The sequence below is a fragment of the Toxoplasma gondii genome, chromosome VIIb (assembly GCF_000006565.2).
Source record: "Toxoplasma gondii ME49 chromosome VIIb, whole genome shotgun sequence".
NCBI lineage: Eukaryota > Apicomplexa > Conoidasida > Eucoccidiorida > Sarcocystidae > Toxoplasma > Toxoplasma gondii.
In genome coordinates this window covers 3,413,698-3,436,250 of record NC_031475.1, presented here as the reverse complement: position 1 = coordinate 3,436,250, position 22,553 = coordinate 3,413,698, and the positions used below count along the sequence as shown (strand labels likewise).

Here is a 22,553-nt window from a genome sequence, read left to right as displayed (position 1 = left end):
TCCTGTCTTCCGTATGGCGGCTGCATACGTGTTCCGTCCCGGTTGTCCACAAGACCACTAGAGCATTTTGGGCTGAAGATAGCTGACTACGGCTTCTCAGGTGTTGAATTGTGATATTACCGAACTGGTTCAGCACGACGCTCTTCGCCACAAACTTACGTGACCATGCGCATAAGTTCTAATGGCAATGATATGCACGGTCCGGCAGAGCCTCACACGCCAACGAATGTGGTGCCACATCGTAGGACAACGTTGAGGGCAACGGTAACTCCCTTGACCCAAAACATCTTGACTATGACGAACATAAATGCAATACCAATAACTGAAAAAACGTTGTCTTCACGCGTTTTTACTGGGAACGGCCTGGAGCAAGGTCGCGACAAGCGTTAGCATCTGACCTTTTACGGAAACAGGCGACACGCCCATTTCCATCGTCAGCACCACAAAATTGCCCTGTCGAATGCGCTAGACCAACCACTTGAAATCGCTCCCCCCCTTTATTCAGCCACCCATTCCCGAGGTACCTAACTCTCAAGCACATCTAACAAACCCCGGCAAACCACTGAAACAGTGCATCAGATTCCGAGTCGACAGCTGTACGAGCAGCAAACAACATGAACACTCCTGGAATACGATCACCGAGAGAAGTCGAGTGTGGTGTGGGGATGCCCGTATTGATCACGGTAACGTGCCACTTCATAAGGAGTATATGTTTCCTCGGGGTAGCCGCATTCACACGGGTCTACCCTACTGACAAAAGCATTGCTCCATTCGGATTGGCAATCTCCGCGTTGTCGACGACGGAAGACTGGTCCCTGTTTGAGAGGGATTGATCGAAACGCTCCACTTGCGTCGAACAGAGCGTTCGACACTGCGTATACCCCAGGGTCGCACCCATCTGACAATGGAACTCCGTAATGCAGCGGTCCTGGCGTGCCCGCAATGTAGGTATGTGGTGGCTGTTGGGGACGTTCACGATCGTGGACGATGACTGGAGCATTCAGTTCTCTCTGGATACGCTCAGAAAAATATTCCTGCGCAAGGGGATGGCGATCTGATGCCGAATTCTCGTGCAGGCGGTAGTAGTCTTCAATTGCGCCCGTGTGGGCATACTGGAGGTTTGGCTGCGACATCGTCACGAAATGAATTCGTCTAATCCAGAGTCTGTCAAACGACAAGAGTGTTCTGCGAAGCAAATACAAGGCAAACCAATGTGAATAAGCGAAACGGTATGGCGCGCCAGAAGCTCGACATCGCACGCTGCCGCGACAGCGGGAGCACAGCTGCCCTGCCTTCGACGAAAACACGTTCTACTAAACTACTACTCCCACCGATGTTGTTCCACCAAGACACGCAAGTTTCCAATGAAACACTTACAAACGAAAGAGAACGGATTGAAAATATCGGGTGAGCTGCGACGCCACCCAACCCGAAGAACGTATGCGTGGCGTGTGGAACGGTTGCAACGATGGCCGTCTCTCGAAGAACTCAGTCGAAAGGACAGGAAAAAAACTTAGAAAAGAAGCGGCCCTTAAGCCCACTGCACCCTAGCAGATGCCAAGAAAAATAGTCTATCGTGCAGAGCTAAGTTTTTGCTAACGACACTGTCAACGTGGGAAGACCACTGATGCCCATCTCACGTGGCTAGCATCGAAGCACGGTGCTAAAGCTTCGCCGCAATTACGTATACCTAGCGCAGCTCCCATCATCTTCTTACCTCCGGCCCTCAGAGGTGAATTCTGTTGCGGCTCCACAGGCGCGTACAAACGGCGAGGATAACCAACCGAGTGCTTAGCTACAAAGTAGTCTTAAATGCGGAAAACAACAACAAAATGCAGGGAAGTCACTCGAAATTTGAACTGGCACACTCATTTGCACCACAAGCCCTTCTGTGCAGTGCTGCCGTACACGGGTAGCATACGTCGTCACAACGCGCGACGTTGAGTGCCTTCTCGAATGGCTTTGAGCGACAGGTGCTGCCTCGCGCCCGTCTCGCACGGCCACAAGTAATTGGCCGCGATGGGGAATACCAGCCACCGGACAATCAAGGCGCGCTGTGTGTCAGGTCTCCGTATCGCGATCTTTACGAACAGCACGTGCGAAAAGCCTCTTGTTGTTGAATCCGCGGTCGGCGCAGAAAACCGAATTACTACAGAGTTCAGCCTCTGCGTAGGACACGTAAATAGTCTTATGGGTAGTTCCTGAAGCTAGCAAAAACAATAGGATGTATTACATGATTGGTTTCTGCTCAGATAATAGCAGAGCGCCACTCGCCGTACCACGTCACGTGTCAAACCACTCTCACGCAAGACAACGACCCTGTTTCCCAACAACACACTATGCTGCCTGGAAAAAACGCTGTCTCCCCCCATCGCGGGCGGTCTTGGATTTTCTCTTACACACACCAAACGAATAAGCTCGTCACGAATGTACACCAAAGGAACCTTCCACAGGTCTCTGGGGACTTTCCACCCACCATTTTGTTTTTTTGTGGGCGAAAGTGACGCAGTGTTTCGTGCACTCTGGCTTTTCTTGTGGACACCTGCACACTTCCACGCTTCTCTTAATGAGAGGCACCTGCGGCTCAATCCAACTCTGGCGTAGAGTCCTATAGTAGGCGGTTTCAGGATTCATGCATGGTTCATATTAGAGTTAATCCGATGCCCACCGTGAGGTTCTGGCTGCGAAAGAACACGGCCCATGTTCCTGACCTCTAACGGTGCACTCTGTCAAGCCCGCGTGCCCCCGGCTCAGAATCGTTTACCGTTGGCATCCGGTTTCACCAGAATGAACCTAGGGATCTCTTTTGCTCTCCACACTTTGTAGTATGGATAGTTACTGAAAAATATCGGTACGGCCACTGCATTGGGGGCAGGCGGTAAACATTTCCTGCTGTTCAAATCTGTAGGATACGTTCACGGGGCAGCGACGAACATATCTGGGTCGCTTTTTCTTTATTCCGAGTGGCTTGTTCTGTTCGGCAAAACATTCTTTGCCCTAAATAGCCTGTTGTGGGCTGCAAATTTCTGTGGCTTTCCCTCCGCTATTCGTAATGAACGGCGACGTATCGCGACCGGCTGAGAGCCGTGGTTACTTGTCGGACACGGCCTGCGTAGTGCCTAGTTTGCCTGTCGAAACGGCAGATGATTCTGCCTTCTTCTCTGGAGACCAAGAAAACACAGAACCCACAGCTGCAAAGAGGTTGGAACCGAAATGCGGATTGAACGGCAACGAAATGCTCCAGTCTTTCAGTTCGAGCAAATCTGGACAACTGAATGGTTCCCAGGCCGACCACCCGGAGAAAACTTCACACTCGCTTGCATCGGTTCGGATGTCTTCCGCAAAGGGTTGTTCATCTCACAAATTTCCCGTCAAAAAAGATTTCGTGGAGAGGAGAAAACCATCGGGTGTATCCCCCCCAAATTTCAGTGGTGTCAGGCGAGGGCCCTCCCAGCTATCGGTGGCCGCCGCCACGGATTCCATCCCGATAAACGATTCTCCCTCTTCAGCACTTGCACATCAGAGAGACCTTTCGCTGCACTGTGTGGAAAGACAGGCTGGCGCCCAGAGACAAGAAGGAATAACTCAACCGGTACCACGGAATCAGAACTTGTCTCCGTCATCACTTAGTCTTTCCTCGTCATCCCTACGGCGCATCATGCCAGCTTCACCTACACAAAACCCTTCTCCGGCAGTCCCAGAGGCGAGTGACGGTGTCCCTTCGTCCTGCCAGAATGGTCAGGTTCTTAGGCGTGACCTCTTGCCACCATCGGAGTACTGCTCTGAATCTGCTGGCGCACCCCAGAATGAAATTGGAGGGGAGAAGAAAATTCGTTTCCATGCCAATCAACTAGCTTGCCAAACATGCTTATCAAAAAGGACGACAGACGGCACGCCAGCACGATGTGCACGTTCGTCGTTTCCGGGCGACACGGAACCGGATACCACTCCTCAGACATTCAGTTCAAATACCCCCAGTGGCAAGCCCGGTGTGCACCGTCGAGGGGACATCAACAGTACTTTTTCGCTCGAGTCAAATGCAGTCTCCTCTTCTGTGGATACACGTGGGAACGAAGGACACAAACCCTGCCAGAAGACGCCCAATCCGTCCTCGACTTCTTCGTTCGCTCGATCTTCTTCCCCTCCTCAGCCTGTCGGTACTGGGAACACCGTGACAGAAAGCTGGCCGAGTAGTGCTGGTGAATCTGCACTGTTGTTAGATGACGACGAGGACGTTGTGATGCTGAAGGGCGGGGAAAGCAGCTGGACAAAGGAGAAACGGGATGAACTTATGGCCCGCGTTAGTCACGCGCGCCTCCGCCAGTTGAGAGATCTTTTCCTCGACCCCTGCAGAAAAGAGGCACACCCCTGGACCACCGAGGAGATTGAACTCCTTCAAGCCGACTACAACCAAAACCACGAAGACTGGGTAGAAGTCCTCCAGGTAAAATCCGCGCAGCTCTTGGTGGTGCAGCGTGTCCTGTTGATCACCATTGTATGCATATATATATATATATAAGTAGGATATACTTACATCGAAGGCAGAGCATAATATTCAAGCGAGCTGGCAAAGTGAAAGTCGTGTGATTATGTCTGCCTTCTGTTGAACTACGACAGACGGCATCTGCTTGCGGCTTCTCTTGTGCCACTTCTCGCGTTTTCATTTTCATTTATTTTTGTGTTTCTGTCAGTTCCTTTAGCTATCAACGTGATTTTCACTCCATCATTAACGCTTCCTTCCTTTTGCACATGTGAGCGCGGCCGCCGGCGACCACAGCGGCTGCGAATTCGGCTGCGAATTCGTGATGCCTGTTTCTATCCCTGTGTTTCTCTGCAACACTCACGATGGCTGCCCTGACCCTGCGTTTTTGCTTCGCGTCCGATGCCTGGTGCACACAGCCTTGGCAAGCGACGCCGCTTCATTTGCAGGCAGTCCCCTTCACGTACTCGGTGCTAAAGAAGGCACCCCTGAAGTTTCCTGCGATTTTCTGCAAGCAAATTCCATTCTTCTTCCCGCACCCGTCTGGAATCGGTGTCTTTCGCACCGTCCTTATTATCGAGCGCAGGCCGAGAGAGAAAGATACGCTCAGTGGGAGCAGGACGCCGGCGCACATCGCAGGACAAAGCCATGCAGATAGCGCTTCAGCTCACCAATCGCCAGTTCCTCGGGGTGACACAGAGAAAAAGGAATGGGAATCGGGGAACTCGTCCAGCCCCGCGTCCTGTCGAAGCCGTAGGCGTCCTCGGGGGTCCTCAGCGTGGGTGTCCGTCTCGCCAGAGGCTTCACCGAAAGGACGAGCACAGGGAACTCCCACCTGTGGAGGATCACCCCCGGACGTGAACCATAAGTGTAGCAAGGAATCGAAGGCTCGACGATTCACCGCTCGTTTCTCACTGAGTCGAGAAGACCAGGACAGAATGTGCTGTCAGAATTCCGGCGAAAGTTTGACTGAAGATGCCGCGCGGCTCGTGCTCATTTGGGAGCCTTACCAGCAGACGGATAAGGGCCTGCCGACTGTTTCAGATGGAAGCGAGGAGACGCGATGCGCGGCTGCCACACCCTCTGTTGGAACCGAATTCTCACCGTCTCCATGCTCGTCATCAACTCCAATCCCCGCTCTGGAGTTACCAGACGACGGGCTTCAACCGGGGGCGTTTGCCCACGTTGTCACAGGCCGTTTGTCTCTTCCAGTGTTCTCGCCTCTGCCGTGCGCCCGGGGGGATCCTGAGTCGGCTTCTGAGAGCGTTTCCAGTCTCTCGGACCTTGCTTCAGACCACTGCGTCTCTCCTTTTGCGTTCACCGCTGTTCAGAGAGCCGAAGCCGGCGAAGGTGGTTTGTCACCGTGTGCAACACCGACTCAGCTGCAAAGGCAGGAAAAGAAAAGGATTCTTCGCATGCAGCGCCTCCAACATAAACTCCTGCAAGGCCTCGAGGAAGCCGACCTGCCAGAACTCGTCTTCGAGGGGAGAGTCGTCGGGTGCGAGCTTCACGGTTTTCTTCCCTTCAACGAGCGACGGAGTGAGCAGGAGAAACACAGAGCCAACGCAGGGGACAACAGAGCCAAAGGCGAAGCAGGACCACTAGTCTCAAACCGAAATAATGGATCGGAGGTCCCGACCAAATACCGAAAGATTTCCCGCGACGAACACTACACAGGCGACCACGCAGCTGCGACTGGGAAGGAAAGAATCAGGGAAGCGCCGTCACAGCCGTTGACGATGGATGAAAGGCAGGAGAAGGACGCAATAACGAGAGACGAAAGAGAAACAGGGAAGGGGAAAGAAGAAGACGAGGTAGAAACATCTTCCGTCGAGAGAATGCAGACTTTTCTGAATCGAGAAGAAGGCGGAGACACACACAGAGAGAAGGAAAGGATCCCCACGGAGGGCGGCAGAAAGGCAAGAAACGCAGAGCCGTGCAATGGAGGTGTTGCGCCCGGCGTATCGAGCGAGAACAGGTGGGGCGGAAAAGGCGAACGTCTGGGGCTTCGCCAGCGCATGCTTCTCTGCGTCCGCTTGGAGGACGACCGGGTCTTTTTGTATGAGATCAGGAGTTTCATCAACCACTCCGCCAAAGCTCTCGTAGATTGGGAACGACGGGTTCGCGTCGCAGAACGAGAGATCGCTGTCGCAGCTGGGGTTCCCCTCCCTGCTCCGTCCTCGGCTTCTAAAAGTAAACTCGATCCGAGAAAACACTCACCGCATCAACGGGGCTTTTCCTCCACGCCTGCACCCCACGCCGTGTCTTGTCTCCCCGGCTCTGCAGCGGCTGTCGCTCTCTCAGGTGCGTCCGTGAAGGAGAGACTCGCAGGGGCCGACGAACGCCAGAGACGAGGAAGGCGAGCTGGCTCCTTGAGTGCCTCACGCATTGCCTCATCGGAAACTCAGGCGCGGGCAGCTGAAGGGAAACCCGGTGAAACGGAAGGCAAATGCTGTGCAGCGTCTTCGCCTGCTTCTCAGTCTTCTCTCACGCAGGACGCAGCTACAACCCCAGTTGAGACGCTGTCGCCTCTGGAGAAGGGGGACGCAAGTGAAAAGAGCAACGACTCTGTCAGTCCGACCGCGAAGACGCTCGCAGAAGCTCCAGAGGACGATTTCTCGCGGGAAGCTGTTGCCTCAGAGCAAGCACCCTTCTCGGAAGAGGGATCTGTTTCAGATCCAGGAGCCACTCTGTCTGCGCCAGCGCCGACCACAGAGGGGGTCTCCTTCACAGCCGTGCCCCTTTCAGTTCCACCGTCTCAGGCCTCACTTCCTTTTCTTTCTCGCCCGGACGTGGAGGTTCCCGCGTCAGACATGAACACGGGAAGTGACTCACAGAAACGCAGTTCTCCTGAGGAGAATGAATTTGGCTGTGAAAAAGGAATAGACACCCGAAGCGTGGCGCCAAAGCAGCGCGAGGTGCAGAGACCGGCCGATATTGAGCGGGCCGAAGCATGCCCTGGAGAGAGCGAGAAATCGAAGATCGGGAACGAACTCCAGGTTCCCTCCACTTCTTGTGGTCAAGAGAACCGTGCCTCTCCACACGAAAGCTTGAAATCATATACGTCGTCTTGCTCGTCACCTTCTCCCTCTTCGTCTTCTTCACTCTTGCCATCTTCGCCTTCATCTGCTTGCCCTGATTCTTCTCTCTCCAACAGTGCAGGTGGAAACAAGGAGGCGGTGCGCCCCAGAAGAAGAGCCACAGCTGATGCCAATGCGTCTGAGTGCCTGGAGTCTCCCGCGGAGAAGACAGGACCAAGGAGAAGAGAGGAGGTGGAAGCGATAGGGAAGAAACCGGCGACGACGTTCAAACAGACGCCTCCAAAGAGACGCCTAACTTTGGAAGAGGCCGACGACCCACCACTTTGGTTCGACTGCGACGAAAGCCCGACGACATGGAGAAACCCGTTTGATCGTAAGTGGGGAGCAACAAGGATTGGAAACTGGACAGTCGCCCGGAGACCAACGAAAAGGAACTTTTCAGAACAATACTATTCCTTCAGAAGGAACGAAAAAACGACACACGCTGTTTTTCACAACTGGCCTCAAATTTACACATCCCCAATGCTTACGTATTCATAAGAATCTCGCTCTCTATACATGTTTGTATACTTTGTTGCGTTGACACCTTGGCTGTAAGGGGGGCAGTAGAGGGGGAGACAGTTTGTGTATTTTGTACGATGGCAACAACAAGTGTCCGTGTGGCGTTAGATATCGATATGCAGGTTTGTAGGGTTTCCTTTCAGACATCCATGCCCAAAAATAAAGAGATTAGTGAAGTTTGCATACATGTGCCTACAAGTACACACGGTTGAATACATGTATACACACATTTCGCACATGAGTCTGTATCTCATGTCCGTTTTTAGCTTGTGGTTTTCTAGGTGAGAACGAGATGAAATTCTTCAGTGATCTTCCGTTGCTTTCTGTCTGCTTTGTTTTTAGCAAGCAGGCGCGGTGCCCGCGGTGCCCCTAGGGGCGGGACCAGCGGGTTCGGCAAAATGTTTGCTCTTCCCCCTCTCGCCGTTTTCCACGATCTGCAGTGGGACGCTTCCGAGACGAGGAGACTTCGTGACTCATGGCATCTCTCTCAAAATGTTTTTTTACCTGCATGCGACCCCGCTCGGGCAGGAAATCAGGACGCCACCAGTCCGGCTGCTCTCGGCCCGGATCTGAATGGATCAAACAGTACCTCTGAAACGCGTGACTCTTCTTGCAAGAAGAGAACAGATGGCTTCCACGACATAGAGAAGGGAGCAGCGCTGGTCTCTCAAGACTGGCAAAAGCAGATTATCCCCTCCGCCGCTCTTTGCTTCTTCTTCTCCATCTACGAGGAAGTAGAAGAGTGCGATGAAGCTTGTGGGCTTTCTCAGGAAAGAACAGACGTGAAACCAACACTCTGCGTGACACGTGGAGTTCAGGGTGGGGAAGGCTCTCAGACTATTCCTCCGACCAGGCGCCGCAGTGCCACGAGCGAGGACAATCCCTCGAAGACTTTTTGTCTTCCGACAAACGTGAAAGACGAAGTTCCAGCGTACGAGAAGTTGTTTGAGAGAAAAGGGCGGACACAGGGCTCGCTGTCACCAGCCCATGTACATGCACCCAGGGGAGAAACAACGGTTATGAACGCAACAGAAAGCAGAGGAACGGGGGTCGGGGCAGCCGCAGCAGGATCAGTGGCACCTAGGAAAACCGCCGAAGAAATGGCATCAGGAATCGCATGGGGCGAGACTCGTGGTCAAGCAGAGGGCATGAAACGAAGAAAAAAGATTGTTATGCTCTCTCACCTCGCAGCCGTGGCTCGGGCTCCGCGAGGGTTTTTACAGACAACTGCTGGAAGTGGCTTTGCGAGTGGAGACCAAGAATCCTCGGCCGCGGGCCGCCCTGACGAAGTGTTTCGAAGCTCTGATACAAGTCACCTGACAAACGGTATTCGAGAAGCTCCAGCAGTCGCCGGTGCCTCCGAATCTTCTCAGGCGAACGTCTGTTCCTCGAGAAAATCAGAGCCATCGCAGTTGCTCTCTGCAAAGAGCAACCCACCGTTCAAAAGCGACATCCTTTCCACAGAGACGGTTTCCTCTCTCGGTTCCGCTTCGCCGCCGAGCGCCGTGGGGGGGAAAGTCTGTGTGTGGCGGCTGGAGCCTCTTTTGCGGCAGTTACCGCTGGAGGCAGACAGTGACTCTGGGGTTTCTCTCGCTCCAGACATTTCCTCTTTTCGTCTCGCTTCTTTCCCGTCTGCTCAGCAGAAAAGAAGGCGAGTCGCCACGGAAGGTCCCTGTGGAAGAAATAGCGCAGGATCGCATCGGAGTAGGCACCAGGAGAGACTCTCATTCTCTGCAACGGATCAAGCTCCAGAACGAGAGGACTTGCCCCTGTGTTGCTCGGACGCAACGCCATGTCGGCTTTCGAAGGACGAATTCGATGCCTGTGAGGAGAGTGGAAAAATCAGCTTTCCTCCCCCCTCCTCACACAATTCTCTTCTTCTCTGCGAGTGCTACTTCCCTCCGAACTGCATTCCTACGGATGTCAGCGCAACGCCGGGGAAGACGCACGTTGTTTTGAAAAGAAGGACAAAAGCCTTTGGACGCTCTGACGCCATTGAAGAGAAACTAGAGGCGAAGGGTATGGAAAGTTCCGTTAGACGAATTGAACAACTGCCCACGATGGTTACAGTCGACACGACTGGCTCTTTGCGAGCCTGGACTCTTGGAGGTAAGAAGAAAGACACAGACAGCAACACCACAGTGGGAAGAACCGATTAAAACTTCCTTTTTCCCCCACTAAAAGGCACACGTGCGCCTCGCTCTGGCTGCGAGATCACCGGGGAGGTCCACGCCTGTCGAAAGAGTGTACTGTTCTATTGAAGACGTCTTCTGTTTTCCGGCTTTTGAGGCGATTCGAAAACAAATTTGACGGGTTGCCACGATGCGATTAGACAGTCACTCTCCTGGATTTTCGGGTCAATTAACGTAGCGCGTGTCGAGCACACTCTTGGCATTCCAGAGCCCAGGCTAAGGCGTTGCCTTTCCCTTCCCTTCCTGCGTTCCTCAGAGCGAGCCACCTGCGTCGCCGCACAGAGGCTCCTCGACAGCCCGCTGCTGGCGGTGTCTATTAACCAGCAGCTTCCATCCCTCGCGGCGGTTGGAGCAGGCGACGGCCGAGTTCGGATTTGCGACATTTCTGCGTTTCTCTCACACTGGCGGTCTCCTTTCGTGTGCGAAGCCCGATTGCTCCAACCCCTTGCGTCGCCGCTCCTCACGCTGCCGTCGCCTCTGGGAGAGGATCTCTACCGGGTGTTTAGGCGCCAGCACCCCGTCCGCCGACTGCAGTGGCTCGCGGGCGGGGCGCTGCTGGGTGTCGTGCACGAGCAACCGGCGTCTGAAAGGCACCTCGCGGCTTTTGGGAGTTGCGCCGCTGTTTGGGCGCCCGGAAGAGATGTCTTCGACGATATTAACGACGCTGCACACCACAAACTGTTCTGGGCACGGGCAGCGAAGCACCCCCAGGCTGCGAAGTTCGCTCGCCTGGTGTCTGTACACGTCGCACACGCTGTTGCAGCTCTCGATCGCAGTGAAGGAGCGAAGAGCAGCGAATTCCACGTGCCAAAGGGCACAGTCGGCTCTTTCAGGGGTTTGTGCAAGGAAGGAAGTGCGCGCATGCTCGGTTGTGATTTCCTCTTCACTAAAAAAGGCGGGGTGGCCGGAGTTAGCACCGACACAGCTAGCATGCTGCACTTCTGGAAGCCCGGCAGCTGGCTGCTAGGCGACGTCGAAGACATCGGAGTGCTCGCACGCAAGACCGGGGACAAGACACAGTTGTCTCGAGCGTTGCAGCACATAGCCACACAAATCCAGCTTCGGTCACACGTTTCCACACGCGCAGAGAAGGCGAAAATGCAGAGACAGGCAGAAATTGCGAGCGAAGACGTTGAACGAGCTACACACGGCGAAAGCCTTGCATGCACACGGGAAGCGCTGATGCGGCCCTGGCAAAAATTCCTCGCCGTTCGCCCTGTCACGCGTGTGCTGGTGGAGAATCTGCGCGCAGAAATCCAAGACGAGGCGGCCGCGTTCGACTTTTTCGCCGATCCCCACATCCAATGGCTCGAAACCAAATAGAGCGCCTACGACTTTATAGACGAATCTATTTTGCTCGCCATTTGAAGTGTCGATCAACGAAGCCCCGTAAAGGCCCCGGCTTTGTGTACTGAACATGTAACGGCAATAAATGTAGCAACTTCATGTGGAATCTGCTCTGCGCCTTTGTTTTTATAATCGAAATGGAATGCACACTCAAGGCCGACGCCTGGGCACAAGAGTGCGAGCTGTGTTAAGCAGTCCATTGGGGTGGTGTACAGCATCCGAAAATAACTGGGTTGTCTTTAGCTCGTAACTGGAGTCATATTCAGTATCCTAGGTACTAGAATGCCACAAATCATAAAGAACTTGGTTGTCTGTATCTCACAACTGGAGTCATGCTCAGTTGTTAGACACTACAATGGTATTGTTCTCCCGACTTGAGCTACACGGTTCTGGATTGCTTCGGTGTACGACTACCGCAAGTACACAATATACAGTCCCAGCTAGAGCGGTCAAACTAATTTTATGACGCGAAGGGGCAAATTTTCAATTGTCGGAATGCCACGCGGAGCAGAACGGGAGATGTTTGCGGTCTTTTGCTGTGCAGCAACAAGGAGGAATAGCAGCAGTTGTGCCGATCTCTACTCATGAAACAGCTATCTTGGAGTTGCTTAATCGTATTTAGAGCTCGTAATATCTATACAGATGACTTCGCGATCTAGAACTGTTGAACTCATACCACATAGGCCGATACCGCAAACTCTGGGACGAGACGAAAATGACACAAAAGAGGAATTAGTGGGAAATTTATGGATGCTCAGAACAGTGAAAGATGTCGATCGAGCCGGATGCCATGACGGAAGTGGTGGTGTGGCCCCCGTATAGTTCCTTTCGCAAACGCAAACGGCGAACAGCTGCACTGCAGAGCCCAGTCTTCGGAGACAGGTGGTGCTTCTGGTTCACGACGCCTAGCAATTTGAGGTATTTCAGTGGTAGTCACCCACTCGACGGAATGCTAATCCAGTTCTCTCGGCACTCTTCAGAGTCGCATGCATTCTACTCGTTGCTAACACTTTACGCCGGCAGAATACGAAGCGCAGAAAACCGTTACAAGAAAAAAAGAGAGCCGATTCAAAAAAAAAGCAGAATCAGTTCACGAGGCCGTACTCAGTGACAAGGAAAACAGCACAGTGAACATGCAGAACCTTCGACTACCTCAAAGGCTACATGTGATGAAACAGTGCCTACGGAGCCTTCTTCCCTCTGTTATAACCAGTCTGGGTCAGAGTGCTGGTTTTTACTTCTTTGGACACAGCTCTTCACAGTCCCTTCTCTTCACGGAATACCCCAAATTCTCAAAGATTGGATGTCCACAGCCCCGGAGAAACGCAGACGTACATGCGTACACATAACCTGATTCGTTTTATGTGTCGCGTCTCCGGGCTTTTCTGCCTCGTCTTCTTCCATGCTTTCCTCGCAGTTCGAAGGCGAGAGACATCGATGCGATCCTCTCTCTGCTACCAACACCGTTTTCACCCATCCCTTAACTTCTTTCTGCGCTCCCGTCGCATTCACACGCCCAACAGGACTGTCTCCGTTCCGCCATTTCTTGCTGGAGGCCGAAGAGGAGACGAAAGAAGTCCACGTCGGAGAGAGAGAGGTTTGTCTGCATCTGAAGAACCGGCGCTGCTGAAGCAGATTCAGTCCCGAGGTCTGCGAACGAGACACATACAAAGGCTCCATGTGAAGACTGGTAAAGCCGCTGCCCAACGCATGCATCCATTTAACACGAAAAAGCAACCACACAGACGCCTCCTACAAGCACTATTCGGGAATAGGTGGAAATCATAAGTTCACGCATTTATAACACCCTGCACGCGTAAAACCCCGAACACACAAGTCGAACACCAACTAATCCCCCCCCCCCCGGTGATACCTGCGTTTTCTTATATGCGGGAAAAAGCCGACGCGTCACGATTCTTGCTCGGACCAAAACGGATTCCTCGGTATTGTCAATTTTCGCTACTTTTCGTGTCTGCGTTCAAGAGACCGTTCTTGTAGTCATGCGGCGTCGTCTCGCTTTTGGGCTTCGCTTTCCTCTTCTTGAATTTTCCTCAACCTCTTACCTCTGGACAACTTGCAGCGTCCCAGAGTTCCACGGAGAGAGTCGGAGAGCCTAGACAATTCTTTTCTTGTGGATATCTTGATTCGGACGGTTCGCATCCTGCACTTGGGCGCAGGGATCCAGTCTCCTCGTTTAAGTTCCAGGCCTCTCCGCGCGGTTCTTCCTCTGTGGGTCGACAGACCACTTCGAGGCGACTCACTGCCGCCCTTGTGCTGAGGCAGACGACCACAGTCCTCACGTCCCTCCACCTGAGGTCCATCTGACCTGAAAACTCGTCTCCCTCTCCATTTTCGTATCCTCTCGGCTGTGCAGACGTGGTCTCGTTTTGGCTCTCCTGTCTGTCCAGCGCACAGCTCCTGCGTTTTAAAAGCACCGCCTGGCGTTCATCTCCCCTCTCCGTTCCTTCAAGCTCTTCTACTCGTCTTCTCTTCTTTCTCGAACTCGCTGGCTTCTCTGCCTCCTCCCAGGCAACGACTGCGGCGCCCTTGAGCAAGTTGCTCACTTCTTCCTCTCTGCTTCCCTGTACAGGCGGCAGAACCTCCCATGCTTCTCTCCAAAACTCCCCGTACACGCGGATGTGACTTAGACCCGCAAAGGCTTCGTCTTCGACGAACCCTGCCCCGTTCTCCGGGATTTCTTGCTCTCGCAAATCAGAACGAATCGGCGCCACGAAGTGCTGAGAAATCCGAAGATGCGTGACAGGCGCGGAGCCTGTGTCGAGCGCAAACGCTACTCGCTCTTCACCTGCCGGCAAAACTTCTCCCGAAATTGCAGGGTTCCACAGCGACGACTCCAGGCAGCCCCAGAGACCTGAGAAAAGAGAAGAGTGAAAAAAGGCATCGAGAAGAGGGAGGAGAAGGATGGAGAGAGGTGAGAGAAAGGACGAAGGGAGAGAAGACATCGGGGAGAAACTATCGCCAGGGAAGGATAAGGGTCACAAGCAACCGCCGCCAGAGAGAGATAAGTGAAGAGAAAGGCACTCACCAAACGCAGGCAAAAGGCTCCACTCCCCATAAGCACAGTATGAAGGAGCTCCGGGACAACACGAACGTCGAAAGTGAACGAAACTTGCACAGTTCTCTGCTTCCCCCTTTTTTATAAACGATTCGCTCTTCCCGTGAGGCTGTGGCACGCATTGACGGCATGAATATGAAGGCCCCTAAATGTCTACGCAGAAATCACGAGTGCTTAACGTGGACGCATGTGTAGTGGGACGAGCATTCCAATATTTCGTGTACATACATACCCACGGGCACTTGCACCGCACTGCAAAGTGTGAGTGTCTGGGTTTCCGGCATTGGCGCACTTTTCTGACACGTAATAGCATTTTCCTGCTGCTACGACTTGTTCCCTCCCGATGCATCTGACGGCGATCACAAAAGCCACTACCACTGTGTATACACGCCCCCGCAAAAACCTATGGGAAGCGTTGAAGCCTTACTTTGCTCGTCCACGTCTTGTGCGAGAAGAGAAGCCGCGTCGAGTGATATTTTTGTCTCAGCACCTTGTCGCCTTCCTTGGACGAACTCAACGCCATGAATGATAGCTGCGTCGGCCCGGAGGAGGAAACACAGTCGAGAGGAGAAGCTTGATACACACGTGCTGGTTCTGCAGCTTTAGTTTTTGATAAAGTGCTACCCGGACGCGACGTACAATCGCGAGGGCAAATGATTTTCCGGGGGACTACAGTGATCACAAGCCTTCCTCAAATATCCTCTTTTGCACCTCGGCGACTAGGAGACTACGAATCGTTTGTAACATCAGAAAGGTGTTTCAGTAGCAGCGGTGAAATGCTAGGAGGCTCGAGGAGCACGCAGACCAGACACCGGTCACTTCACACATGCCAGGCGACCACGAACTCGTGAAAGCTCACAAAGCAATCCCTCGTTCACCAGCACCGCTTTCTGAAGAGAAATATGGGACGGCTGTTCCTCGCAGCATCAAGAAAAGGCACATGGACAAACACGATTGAGATTCCCTGCATGCGCGAGTTCACCACTGCTTCGACAAAATGTAGAGATACGATTGTAAATGAGGTTGTAACTGGTTCCGACAACATGTTACGAAATGTACCGCTGCATCTTCTCACCATTAGCTAGTTTACTGGTGAGACTTTAACTAGAGAGCAACCAGCATGTGTACACAAGCTGCACAGACATGGTATTCACGTGTGGCAATGCCTGCTTCGAAAGAAAAGGCCATGGCCGCCGCAGTCACTAGCTTCTCACCTGGAGCAGCGAAACGGACAATACATGTGTCTGTGCATTCCTCGCCGGCAGTCAGCATCAAAGAAACCCTTTTCCCAGAGTCGAAGTACCCTCGAGCTTCGCGCTCTGACGCGTGCAACAACCGCATGCAGCTCTGAGGTGAACCCTGTCGTCTGCCATCGCAAAAGATGACTCTGGCTCCGAGCTGTAGAAGCACATTCAACGTATCAGATTATATATATATATATATATATATATATATAGCTGCTTTGGAGCGTACCCAAGTAAATACACGAGATTTACAGACATATTTGAGCCCCACTCAGTAGAGAGGCAAAGCCCGAGTATCAGACCACCCTCTAGTCAGGAAAGTCAGACGCACGAACTGAAGTAAAGAACACCGAAAGTAGGGGAACATAGAACATGGTCACAGGGCACTGAGCATCCAGACGTTTGGAGTCAGAGCGGCATAACAATCGAACAGCATTCAGTGCCTGTGTTCAAGAAATTGATTCGTTCACCAATGAGAACACTTATTATCGCGAGAAACGGTGGGACGCGTGATACCACTAAGCCACATATTACGCCTACACCGTGGACGATGTGAAAGACCCTTAACGTAGGATATTCAAATCCATCACTTGCAGTCCCGTTGAGGAACGCCCAGCTTCGCTTACTCTCGCACTGGCAACATTTGGAAGGTCGATGAAAGCAGGAGGGAGAACGACGGCGAGATCGCCTTTCGTTTCCTCATCCAGGAGAGATTCCACGGCTTTCGCAGTGACCCGCGTGGCAAAATCAGCGACCTTAGCTCTCCACCCACTCCAAACTCCATCCACCTTTGTCAGCGACACCCGCCCCACCCGATCTCGCATGCGATGAAGCCACGACTGTCCGCGCTGGAGAAGGGAAATACAGAACGGCTGCTTTCTCCCCACTCGCGAGAGTGGAGAGACACAGGAGCGCATCCCAGACGAGGAAGACGAAAAAGCCAAGTCAGAAGCAGATGCAGAACCCGAAGCGGAAGAAGACGCAAGATCGGAAGAAGACATCTGAGGCGAGGGTACGAGCTTCTTGGGGGAGTGTGGGGCACTGGAGCGGTCGGAAGACGACGCAAGACCTTCTTCCCTCCCCTTTTGTTCAGCCATTCGAGTGTGTTCTTTCTGTTCTTTCATCTCGCGATGGAAGGGGAAGCGTGAGCCGGTCTGTCCCGTCTCGACTGTCTCGCGGCCTCCGCTAATCCTCTCAAAGCCTTTCCTTCCGCTTATTTCCACGCTTCCTCTCTCCGAAGAGTTCCGGAAGCCACAGGGAGGCTCCCGACCTGCCCATCCGTCCACAGAGGCCTGACTCGAAACTCGAGGTACAGGAAGAGAAGAATGAGGAAGGGAGAAGGCGCACGGCGGCGAAGACGAGCTGACAGTAACCGAAGTGCAGTCCAACAGGGACGAGACGGCCTTGTGGCTTGTCTGCTCATTTTCCGTGCTCGGAAAGGCAACTACAGCGAATTCGGCTTCGCCTCTTCCGGTTCCTTCCCACGCCGGCCCGCGGGACCGCCTGCTTGGCGCCACCGATTTTCGAGCTTCCCCATATCCGAGCGTCTCGCATTCTCCCTCGCTCCTGTTCTCGTCTTCGCTGCTGTGCACCTCTCCTCCGGGGCGTTTCACTGGCACCGGGACGGCAATGAAGAAGGATTCGCGGCGGCCCAGAGGTGAGGGAGTAGCTGAGGAGCCGGAGGGAAGCCAGTGTCGACAGGAGACAGGCGAGCCCTCTACAGAGGACTGAGGTCTCGACAGGCCCGCCTCATGTGACTTGTCCACGGACAACTTTCGCTTTTCTCCTCTTCGCGGGCCTTGGGAGAACTCCGGCGAGACGTCCTCTCGCGTCTCTGCGCCACACGCGTCCCTTCCGCCTTCTTCGCGGCCGGCGTCTCCGTCCCTCGCAGTCTGCTGATTCCAGCTGGGCGGCTTGGAAGGAGAGCAAGACGGCGACGGCGCATTGCCTTCTCTCAGCGTCGTGCCCCGGCCACGCAACGCTGCCGACTCACTGGCACAGACGATGCGGGTCGGGGCGCGAAGAGGGGGCGGCACCGCGGCGCCGGCGAACAAGCACACAGACGAAGAAGAAGAAACCGATCTGCAGGAAGAGGGATTCGAACACGAGAGCGAGTCCTCTTGGCTGTGCTCGTGACCGTCACCCTGAGTGTCCCTCGACGTCACCAAGTCTCCAGAAAAGGAGGCCACCGACTGAGAAAAAAGACTCGAACGATCTACTCCTAGACTCTGTGAGGCACAACCTTCGCTGGGCTGTGGTGACTCCGAATAGGACGCCGAGCCGCCGGGCCTGAACGGGGACGAAGACGGCTCGGGGCAGACAAGCGGAGGAGGCAGCGAAGAAACCTGGAAGTCAGGAGCTGCTTTCTCGCCACAAGAAGAGCAAGGGAAGGAAGAGACGGAGGTTGCGTGACGCAAGTGTGGCTCTTTGGCTGTACCCACGGAAAGCTTGGATCTTGCCGGAGAGGGAGGCGGAGGTGCAGGCGGCAGAGGAATAACCACCGAGGTTCTACACAAACTTCGTTCCTGTCTCTCTTCACGGTTCTCTTGTGCGCAGTCGCTCTTCTCTTCAGCGTGGCGCTGAGAGAAGCAACTGTCAGGAATCGTCAGTGAGTGGGATGGTTTCTGTGGAACGTCTACCCTCTCTCTGGCTTCCGCTGGATCGACCCCTTCACCTGCCTGAACCTCTCTGCTCTCCTGGCGGCAGCGTCGCATCCGCTGCTCTTCTGCTGCTGCCGCGGAGACCGTTTCTTCTCCACCATTCTCCTCTTCGCTCTGCCGTTTGCGAGTGTGAGAAAAAACCGGCGAACCGGAGAGACCGGAGACAGTACCCGAAGCGACAGACGGAATATCGTTCTTTCTCTCCGTTGTTTTTAGACTCGAAGAAGGCGAACCTGCTCGCTCCCCTCGTTCCGCTGGTGAAGGGGAGGCTTCTCTACCTTCGCTTTCTTCGCGGTCATTCGCTCCCAGTGTCCCATTGGAAGAGGCAGCGCTCGACAGAGGATTCGCTCCCTCTTCTCGCGGAGCAAAAGGAACGACGCAGGCTGTCGTTGGCGCGTCGCTCACCTCTCCTTCATCACCACTTTCAATCTCACTCAATTTCCCTGACTTCGAGCATTCGGGAACGGAGGAAGAAGTTGCCAGCCCTTCGAAGGCTTCTTCCCGGAGCTCCACGGCGCGGGGAACCAACATAGGATTCGGAACTGGGACAGAACGGGACGCTCCAGAGGGGTCGAATGACGGTTTAGGGTTTAGAGCTGAACTCGCATGCAAAGGACCAGGAGCGCGAGAAAAGGTACAAACATCAATACTCGAGCCCCTTAGTCCAGATCTGCTTGCAGTCGCTTCTTCTCTCTCTCCCTGGAGCCCCTCTACACGGGTACTAACAGTATCTAGTTTTGATGTAAAGACACCCTGGAGCGGTTTTTCTTCACTCTGGGTAATGCATTTCTCTCTGCTACCGCGGGCGCCTCCACCGCTGCCTGTCGAGAGCCTCCGAGACGGGGCAACCACGCCAAGGAGAGGCGAAAGCCAGGTGGAAGAACATCCTGGACTCGAGGAAGGCTCACAGTGAGGGCATAGGCTCTTCCCTGCTTTTTCCTCTAGGTCATTCGTACCTTCACTTCGGGAAGGCACATCGCCCGGCACGTCAACTGGCGCGGGAAGAGAAGCTGTTGTTCCCGATTCTTGAGTTTCCGAGGTGGCGGACGCCACAGCCCGCGGTTCTGAAGAAACCAAAGTCTCAGCATGGCGACACGCCTCCTTTTCCGTCTCTCCCTGTATTTGTACGCGATTCCCTGAAGACAGATGAGCATCGACAGCGTCTCCTCGCCTACTGTGTGACGGACGAGGCGCTAATGCTGAGTCGCCTGTCTCCTGTCGGGAGGCGAAAGGCCCTGTCTTCGGAGGACTGTGACACTGATCAGAGACACGTCGAGAATCGGGCAGCGCAGTGCTCTCCTTTTCCCGGCTGTGTTCACGAAGTTCGACCTGTCGGTCTCCATCCTGAGCCGAACTCAATTCTTCCAGAGAATTGAAACTCGAGGAATCTTTTGAAATGGGGGCATCTACTACACTTATATCCACACCGTCAGCACCCCCCTTCAGCATGGCCGGCCTACATGAAGAAGCTACATCTGCCGTACTGGTCCTCTCCGTTGTCCTCTCTATCTCTTCCTTCCGGGTACCCTCGTATTCCTTTCCTCTTCTCTCCATGCTCTCCCCGAGTGGTTCTCGCCCCTCTGCTTCGTGTCTCTCTCCAAAGAAATTATCCTCCTGACTCAAAAAGGCCCCTTCTATAACCGCGTCAGGCGTCGCCCGTGTGGGACGCAGGCCTTGTCTTTGTGAAGTCGGAAAGTCTGCCTCCACAAAGACCGAATCTTGCGCCATGAGGTCGACCGCCAATGTCGCTCCCTTTTCACACGCGGTGTCAGTCCCTCTCGCTGTTTCAAACGATTCCCCTGCTGCTGTAAACGACACTGTCCCCGCGGCTTTGTCTCCTTTGCTGTCTGCTGCAGGCTCTCGGGAAGGGCTAAGAGAGACAGAAGTGGAAAAGCGGCACTGGATCGGCGAGTCAGAAGGCGGAGACTGAGCTGCAGAGAACTGGTCCCCGTAGTCTTGTCTAGGCGAAGGCGCCACGGAAGCTGCTGAAACGCACCTGCTGCGTCTATGGCGTCTGGCTGAGGAAGGCCGGCCGCTGCTGGTGCTCTTTCGGGAGAGTGACATGATCGGTCGAAGCTGGTCTTCCTGGGCTGCGGCGTAGCAGACGCCTCGGAGCTGGCGTAGGTCGCCGAGGAACGTCGAGAAAGGAAGGGAGCTGGAGGACAGTGCGAGGTCCGAAAGAGAAGGCGACGGCACCCCAGCCACGGGAGGCGCGATACCGTTGGGTGCCTCAGGGGTAAAGCTCGACTGGGACGCGAAAGGAAGCGCACAAGACGCCTCTGTGTGGCGCCTTCGGTGACTCGACTTGCTGGCTTCAGCGGCTTCGCCTCGTCTCGCTGTTTTGTTTCGCCAGGTATTCGAGGACCGTCTTGCTTGCGGCTGAGAAGAAAGGTCTGCACCGCTCTTCTCGGAAGTCCCGGGCGATCGCCTCGTGCCTGCCTCTAGGTCGGGCTGTCCATTCCCGCTGTCTCTGCATCCTCTCGTTAAGAGATGTCGACCTGCGCCCGCCGCTGAGTCCGAGTTTTTGCGTTGAGTCCGCTCAACATCCTCGCCCACCGCCTCGTCGCCTGGTTTCTTAAGCTGTCCAGGCCCGAGCCGCTCTGAGAGACTTCGGGTCTTCCCACCGCCAGACGGTCGGCATGCGTTCATGAAAAACTTCCTTGCCTCTTGAATTCGGAGCGACGCATCCGAAGACAAGACAAGGACCGGGGCACTGCTCTCTCCTTCCTTCGAAGCGTGCTCTGCCGCTCCATTTAGAGGTTTCTCATTGTCTCTGTCGTTTCCTCCGCAGTCCGCAGGGGAAGGCACCTTTGACGATGCCGCGTCTGTCTGGCTGTTCCCCCTCTGTTGGTTGCCCGTTTTTGCCTGTGTCGACTCTCCAACTCCTGTGGACCGTTCCTGTCTCCGTCCAGCGTTTCTGGACACGGCGTTGGATCCAGAGGTTCCTTTCGAAGTTTGTAACTCACCACCACACGGTATGCCTTCCGGCTGAGAGCTGGAATCGGAGACAGGAGACGGCTCCAGCCTTTGCGCCCCGGAAGTCCGGCTCACTCCTGAGAGTTCCTGAGAACCCTGGCCTGTTGCGTTCGAGCCAAATCCATCCTTTGTTGCACTTCCAACCAGGTCCGTAGTTTGCAGAACGTCTATGTGGATCTCCAATTGAGTTGCGGCAGGGCTGGAGCTGCCTGTGAGAGACTTTCGCTGCCCCGAAATGTCGTGAGACTTATTCGCTGTCCTGAAGCTGAGACACTGGTTTTTAAGCGTTTCCTTGGCTCCCCACGGGAGAACCGACCTCGACACAGTTGCTGAGGCCGCCCCACATACTCCGTCTTGTTGCTTTCCTCTTGTGCCGGCGGCGAAGTTATTCCTTTCTGGGAGTGTAGAACTGCTTCCACCGCACTCGCGTGCGGAGTGCTGGTGCTCGCGGTACCTCTGGTTCCGAGGCGATGGGTCACTAATGGGCTTGCTCTGTTCAGGAGCCGAAGCAGAGTCCTCTGAAGCTCCTAAGTTCGTATTATGAGCGAAAATGTTGACAAGAGCTTTTTCTGACCCCCCGGCGCTATCTGGGAACGATACGTTCGCAGATGGGACGTTCTCATCGGGGCGTCGAGGGGAAGACACCGACGAAGCAGCTTCGAGCAGCGTTCGAGGTGGAGAGCATCCGGAAAGAGGAGAGTTCTCCGAGGGAGAAAGGCTTTCTGTTTCAGCGCGGTCATCAAACAGTCGACAATCGACGGCTGATTCAGAATGTGCTTTTCTGTGAGCAGGCGATGGTGACGCAGACGGGTACGGTGAGCTAGAGGGTGAGGAGGAAGGTGTAGGAGGGAGGAAGCATGGGGAGGGGAACAGATCCTCGATCATTGTGTCAACAAGGAAATGAAGGTGAGGCGTGACGAACCAAAGAAGCAGCCCGCGTAGACGGCTCACTGTGCTTCTCCCTCTCAGGTTGTCC

The 22,553-nt window shown here is 54.4% G+C and overlaps 3 protein-coding genes across 3 annotated transcripts; 1 reads left to right on the top strand and 2 right to left on the bottom strand.

The window, feature by feature from the left end:
• Positions 1-141: 141 nt before the first annotated feature.
• On the bottom strand, positions 142-1,898 carry PHIL1 (photosensitized INA-labeled protein PHIL1). The gene is made up of 2 exons (XM_002365014.1): positions 1,718-1,898; positions 142-1,185 (listed from the first exon to the last, which is right to left on the bottom strand). The coding sequence occupies exon 2, from the start codon at positions 1,131-1,133 to the stop codon at positions 636-638; it is 498 nt and encodes a 165-aa protein (XP_002365055.1). The 5' UTR covers positions 1,134-1,185; positions 1,718-1,898; the 3' UTR covers positions 142-635.
• Positions 1,899-3,052: 1,154 nt separating this feature from the next.
• On the top strand, positions 3,053-11,741 carry TGME49_258420 (hypothetical protein; the record flags this gene model as incomplete). The annotated part of the gene is made up of 4 exons (XM_018781175.1): positions 3,053-4,444; positions 4,900-7,894; positions 8,425-10,191; positions 10,531-11,741. The coding sequence occupies 4 exons, from the start codon at positions 3,053-3,055 to the stop codon at positions 11,595-11,597; spliced, it is 7,221 nt and encodes a 2,406-aa protein (XP_018637010.1). The 3' UTR covers positions 11,598-11,741.
• A 1,152-nt stretch (positions 11,742-12,893) lies between these two features.
• TGME49_258450 (hypothetical protein) lies at positions 12,894-22,462 on the bottom strand (the record flags this gene model as incomplete). The annotated part of the gene is made up of 6 exons (XM_018781176.1): positions 12,894-13,271; positions 13,685-14,493; positions 15,125-15,229; positions 15,912-16,095; positions 16,568-19,197; positions 19,558-22,462. The coding sequence occupies 6 exons, from the start codon at positions 22,460-22,462 to the stop codon at positions 12,894-12,896; spliced, it is 7,011 nt and encodes a 2,336-aa protein (XP_018637011.1).
• Positions 22,463-22,553: the final 91 nt, after the last annotated feature.